Consider the following 14,823-nt stretch of genomic DNA (forward strand, 5'->3'; position numbering starts at 1 on the left):
ATTTTTTCTATGTTTAATGATATCATTAAACATGATTGTTTTTTGAAAAAAAGCTTTTTGAAAAAAAGTGGTCTCAAAGCACGGGGCACCTAAACTAACAGTAGTGCTGCGGCCGTGGGCAGCGGCCGGCGAGTGCCAGAACCGAAATTAGGGCATTTGCCACTCTATATCGACCAAAATAAAAACGTATTTAGTATTAACGCGCTGTCCCTACTTAGAACGATAGCATTTAGTTACAACTACTTCTATATATCTTTACTAGGACCTAGTAATTTATCGTAATTGCCATAATATAAACTATCCTATCTCTCAAGTTGGATCGAACAGCACATGGTGTGCGAATTTTATTATAATCGGTTAAGTGGTTTAGAAGTCCATTGAGGACAAACATTGTGACACGAGATTTATATATATTAAGATAGGGAAAACGCGTTTTAACGAAAAATTGGTTTTGATAGTAGCAAATACAGAGAATTATTTAAGTTATTCTACCTCTACTAGATATTTTAGTAATAAATGTGAAAGTTAAAGCTTGTTGTAATTTGCATCTTTTTCTAACCTTTACTTTATTATGACATCAATAAACTTAGTGGTACTGAAAATATGCAGACCAGCCCATTGCCAAATCGTTATGCATTTGTCCATGGGCAACAGGTCTAATCGAATGCTAATAAAATCCAACCTCGTGACAAGTTCTTATGAATTTTACCTCCTTGATGTCATAAAACGTTATACTTATTTAGAATACAATGTAATCCGGCTTATATTACGAGAAATTACACAGATTAATTACCGTAGTATAGTACCTAGATACACTTAAATAGTAGTAAACAAAAGAAAATTAATCCTAATCACGCAGTTTCCGTAAAAGGTTACAACGATGATAGAGGTCAACGTCAAGGTCCGCTTAAACAATGAACATTGGTTTTCGAAAATCCCATTATTTTTTGTTTGGCTGCATCTTACGTGTATCTTTAAAATGCTTTACAAGATTAAATATTTCTGTTATTAGATACTTGTAGTTAGTTTACATTTACCGTCGCGTTGGGAACTCCCCTGTCCATCATCACAACATTTTATAAAATACACACAAAATAACAAACTGTAATATAACTTCATATAAGTATTTAACATCGTGATATATAAAGAAATACATGAACAGGAATTATTGTACCTTTTTTAGGGTTTTATGTGTTTTTTTTAGTTTTTATGAATAACACTAGGTATCTTTCTTTCTTTATTAACTTTATTTGTAACTGCTATGAGTGTTTATAAGTACATGTAATACTTTTTATCTAGGAATACGTAACCTTACCATGTGAATGAAACTGGGATCTTAATCTAGAATACTTTAATGCACCCAGGCCGCAGAATTAATCCATTAGACCGAGTCAGTGTGTGATTGATATGAGTTAATGAAACAAGGATTTTCCATCTACAGACTCAATTTCCAATTGAACCGTCTTTGATAGATTTTAAATTAAGTAATTGTTTAATTTTATTACTTTAAATATAAAAAATTTAAATAACAATGTTTTCCTTCCACATAACAAGTTTCTTATCACTAACAACACAGCGTAAGCAATTCTCAAATGAAATAGTTTTTAAAGAGGTCAAGCTGAAAAACGAGGCAGATATTTATTAGCCAACTCGAAACGCAACGTTTATTCTGAGGTCAAGTTATTTTATTTTTTATATTTTTGAATGTTTAATAAGTAAAAATTAATGTTAAAGTTGTTGTTTCCAAATGATTTAATCATAAGTTAAAATGTGTGGAAATAATTTATTGTGATAAATGTTCAGAAACATGTTTTTTTTTAACTACTTATATACATATGTATTTTTTTTTTTACGTCGCCGTCGGCAATGGAGCTGGTGGGTCGCCTGATGGTAAGCGCTACCACCGCCCACACCGCCTTTACAAATGGATTGCTGACTTCAAATTGGAAAGGGATGAAGGAAGGATTGACGAGAGGAATAAAGGAAAGGACTGGTAAGGGCAAGGAAAAGGATATGGGCCGCCGGCTCCCCCACTCACCGAACGAAACACAGCAGACTACCACACACAAAATACTTATTACGTTGGTACTGTATTTATACTTTTGCATAAAATCAAAATAACTTGTTCTATAATAGTCCTTCTGGCATCAAGTTTCCACAAATACTTGTGCATAATTCAACATTTCATTAAAAACACACGGGCGTAGTTAGACTTCATACTCTCTCCCTCCCACAACTCAAGAAAAGGTTTATCGAGCGATCAGTATAGGTTTAAGAGGAAAAGGTAGTAAATGAGACGGGCACACATTTAATTTTGAAATTTTAACTGTTCGAGGCGGGTGTTAACCCCTAAAACCACCTGACTACACCCATAATCAATCATCACTCTCATATTCTAAGAGGGGACGGAAGACCGACAGGAATAAATTAGGCGAAAAGCTATACGTGCTCATACGTGGTCACAGCTCACAATAACAAAGTTATTGTGAGCTGTGACCTACTGATGGACGTCAATTTTAGTTTGAGTTTGAGACTATTAAATTTCGAAATAAAACCTGTACCATCAATAGGTACATAATAATCGGCCACTTAGCATAACCGAGTACATCGGTGCAGTGTTCCAGTATATTATTTCAGAAGCATTTACGCAAGAGCGTTTCACCGACGGAAAAGGAAGCCAACAAACTTCACGCTTGGACAGCGTAGCCGCTTGAAAATAAACGAATTCAGCCGAGTTACTAACACACTTACCCATTTTACTAAATTTTATGATCGTTGAGATAAAATTCGATATGCTATTTCTAATACACAATTTGGATTTCACATTTCACACTTCGCAATTCACAAAAAACTCAATACTACATGAGTATCGATATGTAATTAATTATTTTAATGAGAAGCAAATGAGTAACGATGCATCAAATAATTTGCTTACCCGTTACGTAGTAGATACGGTAACAGATTATAAGACTTGTTACAAAATCCTTTACATGGTTTTTTTTTATTAAAAACGCTTGACCACGATCTCGCCTGATGGTAAGCTGAGATGTGGCCTAAGAGCCAGCTCTCCCCTTAAAGACCTCCAGATTGTACACGTTCGGGAAAACAGACTCAAGAAAAATGTTTCAGGCTACTTGGACCTTTGAAATTGTTGCCGACGGGTATAAAGGAATGGATTGGGAAGGGTGAGCCTCCGGCTCCCCCCCTCATACTATGAAACATTCACAACTTCTATTGTGTCAATCTGCCAAATTCTGCGGGGCTGCTGTACCTCTCCCAGTGCGTTCCCCGGTCCAATTCATACAAAGCGCGCTCAATTCCCACAATAAAAATATCGTAATGCCCCACACTTCCTTTATAAAAGATAAAATAATTTCTTCATATTTTTTCTCACTGTAGGGACTATACCTCCTGACTCTTTACCTCTGTCCAAGTGTGAGGTAGTTGCAGTTAATTCTCGTTTCAATCTTCAGTTCCGTTTCTTATAAAACATATTTATCACGAATTACGAATTGCAAAATTTTTCAAAAGAACAAACAATAACATGTTAATCAAAATCAAACGGGCAAGGAGTTGTTGAAAGAAAAACAAAACAATAAAGATAATAATGTATTTCTTTTCTTACAAAATTATTTACAACACAATAATTATTATGCATGTATCCATTGTCATATATAATTCATTACAATTGAGATAAATTAACCGATTGCGAATTTACATAGCTTTAATACTAATTAACAGATCGTTAGGCACCATTCCCTAAATACGATTATGTTAAAACACACAACATACTATTTCATATAGGACTTCACACGTTTTATACAAAAATGCATATATTTTACAGTTGTATTACGATAACACGTCTATATGCTCAAAATCTCTCGGTGACTAAATTCAAGAGATCCTTAACTCATATAACATAAAATAGAAAGCGAATGAATTGTAATTACTCAATAATATATATCTGAATCATAATATAAACATGTTAACTTCATTATTGCAAATAATTGAACTAACAGACCGAATCAAACAAATTTAAGGCGTTAAACATCATAATATAATCACTTACTATTGCATAAAAGTGTTCAATCCTATATAAATACAATTATATTTACACCTACATTCAATCATACGAGTGAGTAATTCATTAAAATCAACAATTTATTAGCAAATTATTAATATTATTAATTAAAAACTGTTCATTTTGCGCAACATTTCGTAACTTCTAGAATACTAATGTTTCACCTTGAGTAGACGCGCATCAAAATTACAAAGCACGTTGCATAAATAATAACTACATGTATATCGACTGCTCGTAAACGTGAGTGATTCAATAATGGCTATAAATACAGATATTTATTAAAAACCGTCAGTTATTTTCCATTTACATACAGATATACAATAAAAGTACAGGTATGTGGTAAACAATATTCTACAATTCAATATAAATATACACACCTTACATATAAATGAATAACCAACCATACTTTAAATGTACATAGCTATATGTGTATTAATACAGGAAAACAACAGCATTGACTACCGAATTCAAGTTATTTCAAACATCCACTATATTATTGTGAAAAAAAATTACACGAATTATAAAAATTACGATTTCCAATTAATTGCTAAAGAATCGTTTCTACACAAAATGACGCTTGTTCTTCCATTATTTAATAAACTTGATTATTTTTTGCCTTCAATATTTTATGACATTTATACAATAGGTACAAAATATTTTCAATATAAAAGGCAAGGGAGTTGATTGTTACTATTGTAACAAGGTAGTCATTTTGTGAAAAGACGATTGTATTATTTTAGCGTGGTACCGACCTAGAACATAACATAATATGAAGCTTTATATACAAAACAAATAAGGTAAATCAGTTTGCAACAATAGAAATAAAAATCGTGAATTAAAAAAAGATATGAAACTAGTCGCTTGTGGAGTATAGCAAGTTATTGAGAAATGGATTGTAATCGGGAAAAGATTTAGCACAGGTTTTTTTGTGTTTCAGTTAAAATGTTTATCTGTTACATATGTATTTGCAAATTGAATACATAAAGCATCATAACGTTGCAGAGCGTATAGAAAGTATATTATGTAAAAGATCGGTCATAACTGGATGTGAACATAACATAATACGTAATTAGGCCAAGTTGGCAGCATTTCTGATATATAAGCTATTGTCGAGGTAACGAGAAGCAATTAACAGCTAACTACACTCATTGCAATCAGCAATAATTCAAAATGGCATTGTACTCTCCTCAGTTATAAAGCTGGGAAATAAAAATAACTAATAAATTCAACACGCTTTATACAATCGCGTTGATGGTATGTTCTTAGAAAAAAATAAAAAAGAAGATAAACATCTTACGTTACGAAATAATATCAGTTATAGAAATTAATAAATTTAGGCATGATTTTCAATACATAGGTAGCAAATACTGTACCATTGTTGAGAAATAATTTATAACCGCAACGTTTTCAACGAACAATATGTAACACACTAACAATAGCTAATAGATTTATTATTTATTATTATGGCCAACATCACTAACCTTTTATCATACTTTTTATTACCACGAAGAAATAATTTTGCACTAAATTCGATTTATTTGTATTTAATCACATTAGATCATACAGCGTGTCTAATTTATATAAAAATATATGTCTTTATTATTGTTTCCCAGCTTTATAACACGAACCATTAAAAAGCAATGTATGTACGCTTTCAGTCTTGCTTTCGTTATATACATGGACATTACTAACCGTAATTAATTACTCAATTTATATACAGAACAATGTTTTATGGTCACATTGTTTTCGAATATCACATTTCACAATAATTCATTGCATATTCAATGTGGACGACTACAATACTTAATAATCTACGAAAAAATAAAATAATCTTTCATTGATATAAAATATATAACTAAAATGAATCTTAAATCAAATATTACAATCACAAAGACATACATACACAATAATAATAATTAATGAAATATACATCGGCTTATTTCGAAAATGAAATTATAAATTTAATTTTAAGACATTGCTTTTATTATTAATAACATTCTGTTTATGGTTTCACTGATAATCACATTAATAATTTCTTCTGAACTTAATGTATGAAGCTTATACTATAATTATTACAGCAAATTTTTTGTTTACTGGTTTATTTTACGATACAAAAAACTTAGTTTCCATTAGTATTGTCACGAGTCGTGATTTTTTCAATTGTATAATGAATATTTTAGTGCCTTTTTAGGACCAGTGTAAATTAGCGATATAACATTAAAGTGTACAAACTAATTGATCAATCAAAACCGCTACTGCCATAGCCAATTCTTAGCTGCATTTGATCAACTCTTGTGAATCATAAAATCAAACAAAGAGTTATTTAATATCATTCCTTCTTGTGACAATATAATTTTATTGGGCTAGTGAATTAAAATAACCAAATGATATTCACGCTAAACTTCACACGTTAACACTCCGTTCTTACTGGTCTATGATTTGATGCGTAACGTGCGCAATAGCAATAACTTCATAATCAATGAGTTCTCACCTTAAAAATCGCACATATAATACCCTACCAATCATTACAAGGCCCGAATTAAAATTTTCAGAGCCTAACAATTCACCTATATAAATAAAGTCCACTACACACTGCTAAAGTCAGCGAACTCTTTGTACCATTTCCTTCTTGCATTTCGAATATGACGCTGTTGCTACGAAGCAATGTTCACAAAAACTTGAGGCATTTGATGTCACCTACTTTATTTCACCGTTGTAGTTAGTGATGCCCTTTTAACGATCTCAGCATGAATCGTATGTTCACAGCTTACAACGATAGTACTTTTAAAGAACGGTACACACTGTGTTGTCCTGTAGAATGTACACTAGAGAGAAGCTTGATGGTGATGATACAACACTGATTACATTGCAAATACAGTGAGCTCTTGCCTTACAACAACCAGAACACACTTGATCGTGTGTTCGCAGCTTAGCATTATTTGTAAGGACCGGTAAACACTACGCTCGAGTGTGACGTAACACGTTGCTTGCTGGTAATCAACACGCTCGCCATATTGAAATCGCCGCATCGAAAAGCGCCTGGAGCGCACAGACCGTGTGTGTTCACAGCTTAACACTTCACCAGATGTAAAGTCCGGCGCACGCTGTGCTAGTGCGCCGAGTGCACGCTGTGCTGCGCCTTCTTCTTGCGCTGCGCGAGCATGTCGTAGAACGGATTGTGGCTGATGGAACGCCGCAGGCACTCGATCCACTCGTCCCGCTCTTCCACTGTGGCCGCTGACATTCTGGAATATAATTTAAATTGTGGTTATTTTTTTTTTTGCATTATGAAACGAAATAACATATGTGTAGTAACAAAGTAAATATGTCTCCGTACTTTCTTTTTTTCTCCAAACATTTGATGGCAAATAAAAGTTACATATAGTATTTGAGTATCTTGTAGCGGACTGAGAGGGTTTTAAATCTCAATTATCTTGTTCAAATATACTTGCTATTTCTATAATAATTAATGCGTTAATATAAACAATAAATGTAATCAAATAGCTTTTGTCCACGGCTTCTTCTCTTTAAGGATCTTTAAGCATACATACATACATACATACATACATACATACATACATACATACATTGGGAAAAAGCGGGAAGTGACGTTGCTTGATGCTATGTAGTGATGAATGAATTAATAAATAATATTAACAATAAACTAACACTTATTTGTTTCCAACATAACGTTACATTACTTTGACGGTTATTTTTTCAACTTTCTCTTATAAAAAAGTTGCTAAATGATCTTATACTCTAGAAAACTAAACCTAGATAAGAAAAATATTATTTATATATTATATAGTTTTCTAGTGGCTAAGGTTGTAGAACACAAACACACCTGTAGACAGTATGTTTCCCCTCCACGACCTTCCCCTCGGAGTCGGTCTTGCACGCCTTGATGAGGTCGGCGCCGCCGCTCGCGTACAGCTCGAGGCAGTGCGGCCGCTGCCGGTCGCTCGCTGGACGGACCTGGAAATATTATCAGGTATTAATTAATGGACAATATCCACCATACCATCCACTTCTCGAAGCGATGAAGGAAAACATCGTGAGGAAACCGGCATGTCAGACATGTGACATCTGCCAAGACCCACTTGGCCAGCGTGGTGGATTATGCCTGAACCCTTACGGGAGGCCTGTGTCCCAGCACTGGGAACATATGTGGGCTGATGATGATGAATTAAATATATCTATACTAATATTATAAAGCTGGAGAGTTTGTTTGTTTGTTTATTTGAACGCGCTAATTTCAAGAACTACAGGTCAGTTTTGAAAAATTCTTTCAGTTTTAGATAGACCATTTATTGAGGAAGGCTTTAGGCTATATATATACCACGGGCTAAGCCGGGGAGGACCGCTAGTAAAACATAAGTCTTTGGTAATAGAATTATAATCCTTAGCATTACATTAGGTGGGATAAAATAAAAGGACAAATAAGAGTTGTAGTTTGTGTTATACTGGATAAGAACTAGCCTATATTGTATTATTCCAGTCTAAAGATCATTGGCCTGCATACTCGTTTTGAAAATGTTGGTGATATGAAATGGATCACTAGTTTTTTCCGCATAAGAGCAATAGACAACATTACAAAAAAAACCCATAGGCATTTCATTAAAACTCGTACTGGCAATGAGCATCTAATATTCAGTAGGAATTATGTGTTTGAAAAGGCCTTGTATGTTTTGTGCCGCGTATTGGGAACTATAGAACGCGGTGTGTGGTAGCGTCACATGTTGGTATGTGACACATCCGTCCCATTATTCATTCATAACAATTAGTTGCACGAAAGGGTACACGGAAATATTAAACACGGTCGACGGCCTGCTGAGTTATTATTGTATAATTAAAACATAATCCATTGTGGATATAATACAATTATTAGTTTCCGAGAAATTCAAATTGCACTTCAATTAGAACTGTTATTAAATCCAAGAGGAGTGATTGAACCGCTTGAGTTATTGATTAACTATCGTATTATGTATGTTTCTATTACGATTCTCAAATAACCTGATAACAATGCATCTAAGGCGAATACTTTATGTCATTTCGTTAGACTAATACGTCCTACTTATGAAGAATAATTTAAAAATGATTTAATTAAAGATTAAGTATAAACAAATTAAGATGTCTATAAAATAATATAGGCTAAGCTAATTCCTCGCTGAATATTTATAAACATTAAAAAATTTTTATGCATATATGTATGTAAACGTTTATAATTGTAATTTTTTTTCACTTAAAATGTTATCAGATGCATTAAGACTCGGTTTTCCCTCATGGATTCATTAAATTATCAAAACACAGATTTTAAAATTATATAAGTATTACAGTTAAGCAGTTATTATATTTGGTACCGGCATGTAAGAAATAGCAGATTTCTAGTGGTTTTTGCACATCCCATCACTAGATCTGATCATTATATGGCTATATTAGAACTAATACTGCACTAATTACCATCGTGCACACCTCAGTATGTTGACTGAATAGTTTCCCATCAGAAATTATGACAAATAGTGTATATTAATACGAAATTATGTCTTCGTTGATTTACGGTGGTAATAAGTAACGAAGTCATTAAAAGCATTTACTTTCACTTTCGAAGTCACAATAAACCATAAAAACATTAGCGTTTTATCATAAAATGTAATGAAATATGCATATATAAACTAACCGTCATTTATTTTATAACCAATTAAAATTCTCAACGGCTCATTTCGATCAACAACAGATATTAATATGTAAAACTTATAAGTTTTATATTTATTTGTGAAATTCACATTGTACCGGTCAATAAAACGAAACAAATAGAAAGAAACAGAAAAAATAATTGCCCTGAAAGCGTTTCTAACTTTAATAATATAGAAAGTTTATAGCGTACAAATTGTCGTGAACCAATTTGATGCCCATGTGTTACTAAATTGATCTTTATGATCCATGCTATCTTGCTGTAGATATTATGTACGGTTCTTTTGTTTGTGTTTATTATAAAAGATGGAACAAATGAAAATCATCAGCAATGGTTATAATTTCGAGATTTCACAAGACATTTACAATTACAGTATCATTTTATACAGCTCCAATAAAAAGAGAAAATAATCGTAAAACATACTATTCAATACTGCCTCAAGAAAACTCAATACACCCAGACATTATCAACGTATGTGTGAAAATCTTCCATCAAACGCAAAGTATACGCGTCCCTATCATACAAACGGTTATAAAATTTTATAACACTAAATATCACTGATTACCGCCTAAATAGTATAAACCAGTTTCCAGGCGCCTCTTGTGTGATCATCACATGATATCAGATCACGCATACCACGAGACAACGCGTAAACGACAAACGCAAAGATTACGAAATGCAGTATTATTGATAATAAAATATGAAATTTACATCGCACTTACGATTTTATAGCCCGTGACCAAAATAAGGTTTACGCTTGTTAAATGTATTAAAAGGGAATTAACATTAACGGTGCTGTTATTTTTTATTAATAATATCAAAATATCTTTGACGTGCATGGTAAATACATTTTTAATTAAACTTATAAATTATTTCAGTTTAACACAGACATTAATACTTCTTCTTTTATAAAGTATACATAAAAACAAACCGACATCTTTTTATTGATTTGTTCCTTTGAAATAAATATATTTTACAAAACTAACGTAACGAAATTAAGGATACCAATCTGATAAAGTATGAACAAATACGACCATATCATTTTATTTGTCAAAAAATATGTACAAGACTAAACTAGAATTTGTATATCATACAATACTCACAGATATATTTTCTAATGGAATGATTCCCCTTGGCTCCTTATCCGTTGTGTATTCGAAGTAGTAAAGACAGTTGTCGTTCAAAATGAACCATCTTCGCTTCCACGATTTGTATCTGAAACACAAAAATATTATATAAATATTTATCGTATTAAACAACTACTATATACAAGTTCAAGGCAAGAGATACAGGCTTATTTGGGTGGATATACAAAAATTTTGAGCTACTGTTTCTAACAAGAACATTATGACAAAAATGGTTTGACAAAAAAAAAAAACAAAATTCTCAAGAGTCCCTTTAATCAATCAATTTAATGTATGAAATGTGTATAGGCTCTTGGCCAACGTTGCAATATTTACTTGCTGTACAGAATGGTTTATATTTGAATAAGATATTGTAATACTTTAGTAAATCCAGTTTAATGTACCACAAGTAGGCTATCAAAGCACATACATGGGGGCAAACAAATAATAGGCACTGAAGAATTGATAACATTTCTTTTACCTTCAACAAAACTTATATTTAATTTACTGATAATATGAGCATGTTTACCGTGACACTTAAGCTTTTTGTTTGATATAATAATAAACTGGTTATGCAACCTCGATTAAACGGAAAAAAAAACAATTATATCGGTATGTAAATACCATAAATGTATACGTAGATTCGCGGAATACCGTAATCCATGTGTAATTAGCGACTTAAAATATCTGACTGATAATATGCAAATAAAATTCATGAGCTTATGTAGTGCCGTGTGAGGCAATGCTTATAATATTAAACAAACTAAATATTTGTTCAAAACTCCAAAATGTTTGCGCACGCAGAATATCGAACACTGTCCGCGAATAACCACTTAATTCTATTTATCATAGAAGCTTCTATTAGAAAACCAAAGCAAGTATAAAAATATACGTTTGTCTTTTAAAGACATGTCAGGAGTTCAAATGTTCGAGGAGATTCGATACCGCGGAGTAAACGAAACTTGACGAGATCGCAATCTGATTCAACTAAAATAAACATCGAATCACTGCCGACTATCAAATTCCAATAATTTATTCATTCGATAAAGATACATTTCAATTTCAAAATTACATTTGTCCATCTCTTAGTGACGTTTCTATATACATACTATGGAAGTGCTTTACATTCTACATACACATTATACGTACTTTATCTCATTTTATTATCTATAAAGACTTATGTGCAAATAAATATGAATGTATATATACCTGCCGCCCTGTTTCCACAGCCACCCCTCCTTGTCCGGGTTGAAGAAGGTATGCATGAGATCATTACCGTCGTCCTCGGGAATCTTGAACGGCTCCGTCTTTATAGACTCGTATAAGGACTGGAAATTTAATATAGGAATGCACTTTAAAAGATGTAATAATACATAAAACGAAAATATTTCATTGAAACCAATCTACAATCTCTGTTTGAATGTTAATTTCATTTGGAAAATTTTTAAATAAACAATAAACCAGTTAAAAGGAAGCAATAATCAATGTATCATATATGACCCAATACAGTCCATCTTTGTTTATTTGCACGTGCATAATAATTATCAACACAAACAAATTAATGCAAAAATAAACCGTAAATAAAAACGAGCCAACAATCACTGCATAATGCACCGAACAACGAGATCCACTTACATATTAAACTACACGTGTACCGTACATCGAATGGTAATTGCACTAGGAAACAAATTAAGGCAGCGTTGAGAATTATTGAAAACAATAAATTACTATCGTGCACCACATCGCTACTGACTCAACTGGCTTGTCAAATATCATGACACGTTTATCGGTCGTCACTTGGCGCCGATAAGAGGGCATTATATTGACATCAACTATCGCTTAATTTACTTTATAGTGTCTCATTTACGTCATTTGAGGTTAGGATGATTGTTGAGTAAACAAGGTCGCACATAATTACTTCGTGTGAATGATAACGATTTTCTAAACGTAGCCAATTAATGATTGATTGGAAAATTGTGTAATGTTATGAATGAAAAAATTAAAGCCTTTTATTAACATTGTACTCTATCTCTTATATTTGTATCTCTCTATACATCATCGCTATCACAGGGCCACTAGCTTAATGTTGATACTTAAACAATTAATTGCAGTGATAATAAAGCAAACAGTTTATTATGTTGAATACAAAGGTACAATATTATATTATAGGAAGCACTTATTACTATTTTATCGCACACATCCACATACCAGGTACTTCATTATTATGTTAACAACTAAACCGCCCAGCACTACAAGAGTCGTGACAATTTTACATTAGGACCTAATACATGTTAATTTTTCACGTTGAAACGTGTTGTCATGACGCTAATGTACTGGTGGTTAATAGAAGAAATAAACTAATAGCTAGCCTACATAGTTTTATTGCGTTAATCCGAGTAAAGGAAATGCTGGCTAACGGTGATTATAAAATACTATTACTCAGATCTGACCATGTTCTTATGACAGGTAATTAAGGTCAATATTTTTTACTTGTACTGTGAATTCAGAATTCAGGCTACAAGAGCGCTATAAGCGAACTGTTATCAATTCCCTTAAAGACAATTAAATTCTTTAATATAATATTGGATTGGTCTATCTTACGTATTCCAAAAATAAAACCGACCAATGTTGATTTTGATATCCAAATAATACACGATTTGAAAAGCGAAAGATATTCAATTCTAAATTCTATGTAAATTAAAAAAAAACCTAATTTATTACTACAACAAACACTAACCTTCGAATTCAATGTTAACAACTAGATAAATCGACTGACAGAAATAATACGTGCTCATTCTATATCCTGAATGCAAATGAATATTGATCAAATATACAACGTATCAGTTACGAACTTCGCTTCTAGAAGTATTAATTAATTATAGTACTCACAGCAGTTAATATTGGAATAATATTAATTATTATATTAGTTTCAGCTCATGGTATTACTTGTACCGTACCCGGATAAAAGCCTATAAGTCTATGCGATATTATTAAATATCTCCGTGCAAAATTCCATTCAAGCGCATCCAGCCGTTCTGACCTATTTTGGAAGTACGTCCAACCTTCAAACCATTGCATACAAATGAAACGTTACATCGTATTATGTTTATCATTTCATAGAAAACCGGGATTATTCATTTTTTATTATTACGGTTTCTTATGCAGGTCAATTATTGTTAATCAGAGCGAAGCCGGGGCAGGTTACTAGTTGAAATGCCTTTCAAAGCACGCCTGAAGAATCTTGAAATACCATTACAAATACAACGGTAAAGTAAACTAGGTTAATTTTATAAGCCAACAAGGACTAATACTAATGTAGCCTACATTTGCCTCACGTTAACTGTACACATTTGTTACATTACAAGTGGGCCGTGGAAGCTTTGGTATCAAACCATGTTATAATATTTTAACTAGCGATCGAATTAAAAGAGGTTTTAGTATATTTCAAAAAACAATATTTAATAACGGTATCAGTTGAAATAAACATACCTACATTTTTTGTCTAGTTATATTATATACTACCTGTTCGCCCCGGCTTCGCCCGTGATACATAAATAGCCTATGTCATTCAGTGAAGTTGTAGCTTTTTAATGGTGAAAGAACTTTTAAAATCGATCCAGAGATTTTTGCGTGAAAATGTTAAAAATGTAAAAAATACAAGTTTCCTCTTTATAAAAATAGTGTAGATGATAACACATATTTTTTATTTTAAGGTTAGCGTATGTATATCATACATAAATGTCTACTATTTTCTAATTTAGAGGTTCATCACACATTAATTCAACTATTTTGAACTATAGAAGTAAATACATCGATTAAATTAATTATCAATAGCTTGAACTATTGATGGTCCCGGAAGACAGTACCTTGTCCCGAAAGACTATCTGTAACCACAACACAACAAACTAAATATACTTACTGAATTT

General features: G+C 32.4%; 1 protein-coding gene across 4 annotated transcripts in view; it reads right to left on the reverse strand.

Annotated features, from left to right (window-relative positions):
- Positions 1–7,121: 7,121 nt before the first annotated feature.
- LOC119832722 (cytohesin-1) overlaps positions 7,122–14,823 on the reverse strand; it is a 31,913-nt gene continuing 24,211 nt past the window's right edge. For all 4 annotated transcript variants that reach the window (XM_038356454.1, XM_038356452.1, XM_038356455.1 and 1 more), the window contains exons 6-9: positions 12,107–12,225; positions 10,877–10,988; positions 7,926–8,056; positions 7,122–7,326 (exon numbers count right to left, since the gene is read on the reverse strand). In XM_038356454.1, the coding sequence (XP_038212382.1) occupies positions 7,191–7,326; positions 7,926–8,056; positions 10,877–10,988; positions 12,107–12,225 (498 nt within the window). In that variant the 3' untranslated portion in view covers positions 7,122–7,190. The remainder of the gene's footprint in view (positions 7,327–7,925; positions 8,057–10,876; positions 10,989–12,106; positions 12,226–14,823) is intronic.

This window comes from Zerene cesonia, chromosome 15, assembly GCF_012273895.1.
Source record: "Zerene cesonia ecotype Mississippi chromosome 15, Zerene_cesonia_1.1, whole genome shotgun sequence".
In the NCBI taxonomy this organism is placed as follows: Eukaryota; Metazoa; Arthropoda; class Insecta; order Lepidoptera; family Pieridae; genus Zerene; species Zerene cesonia.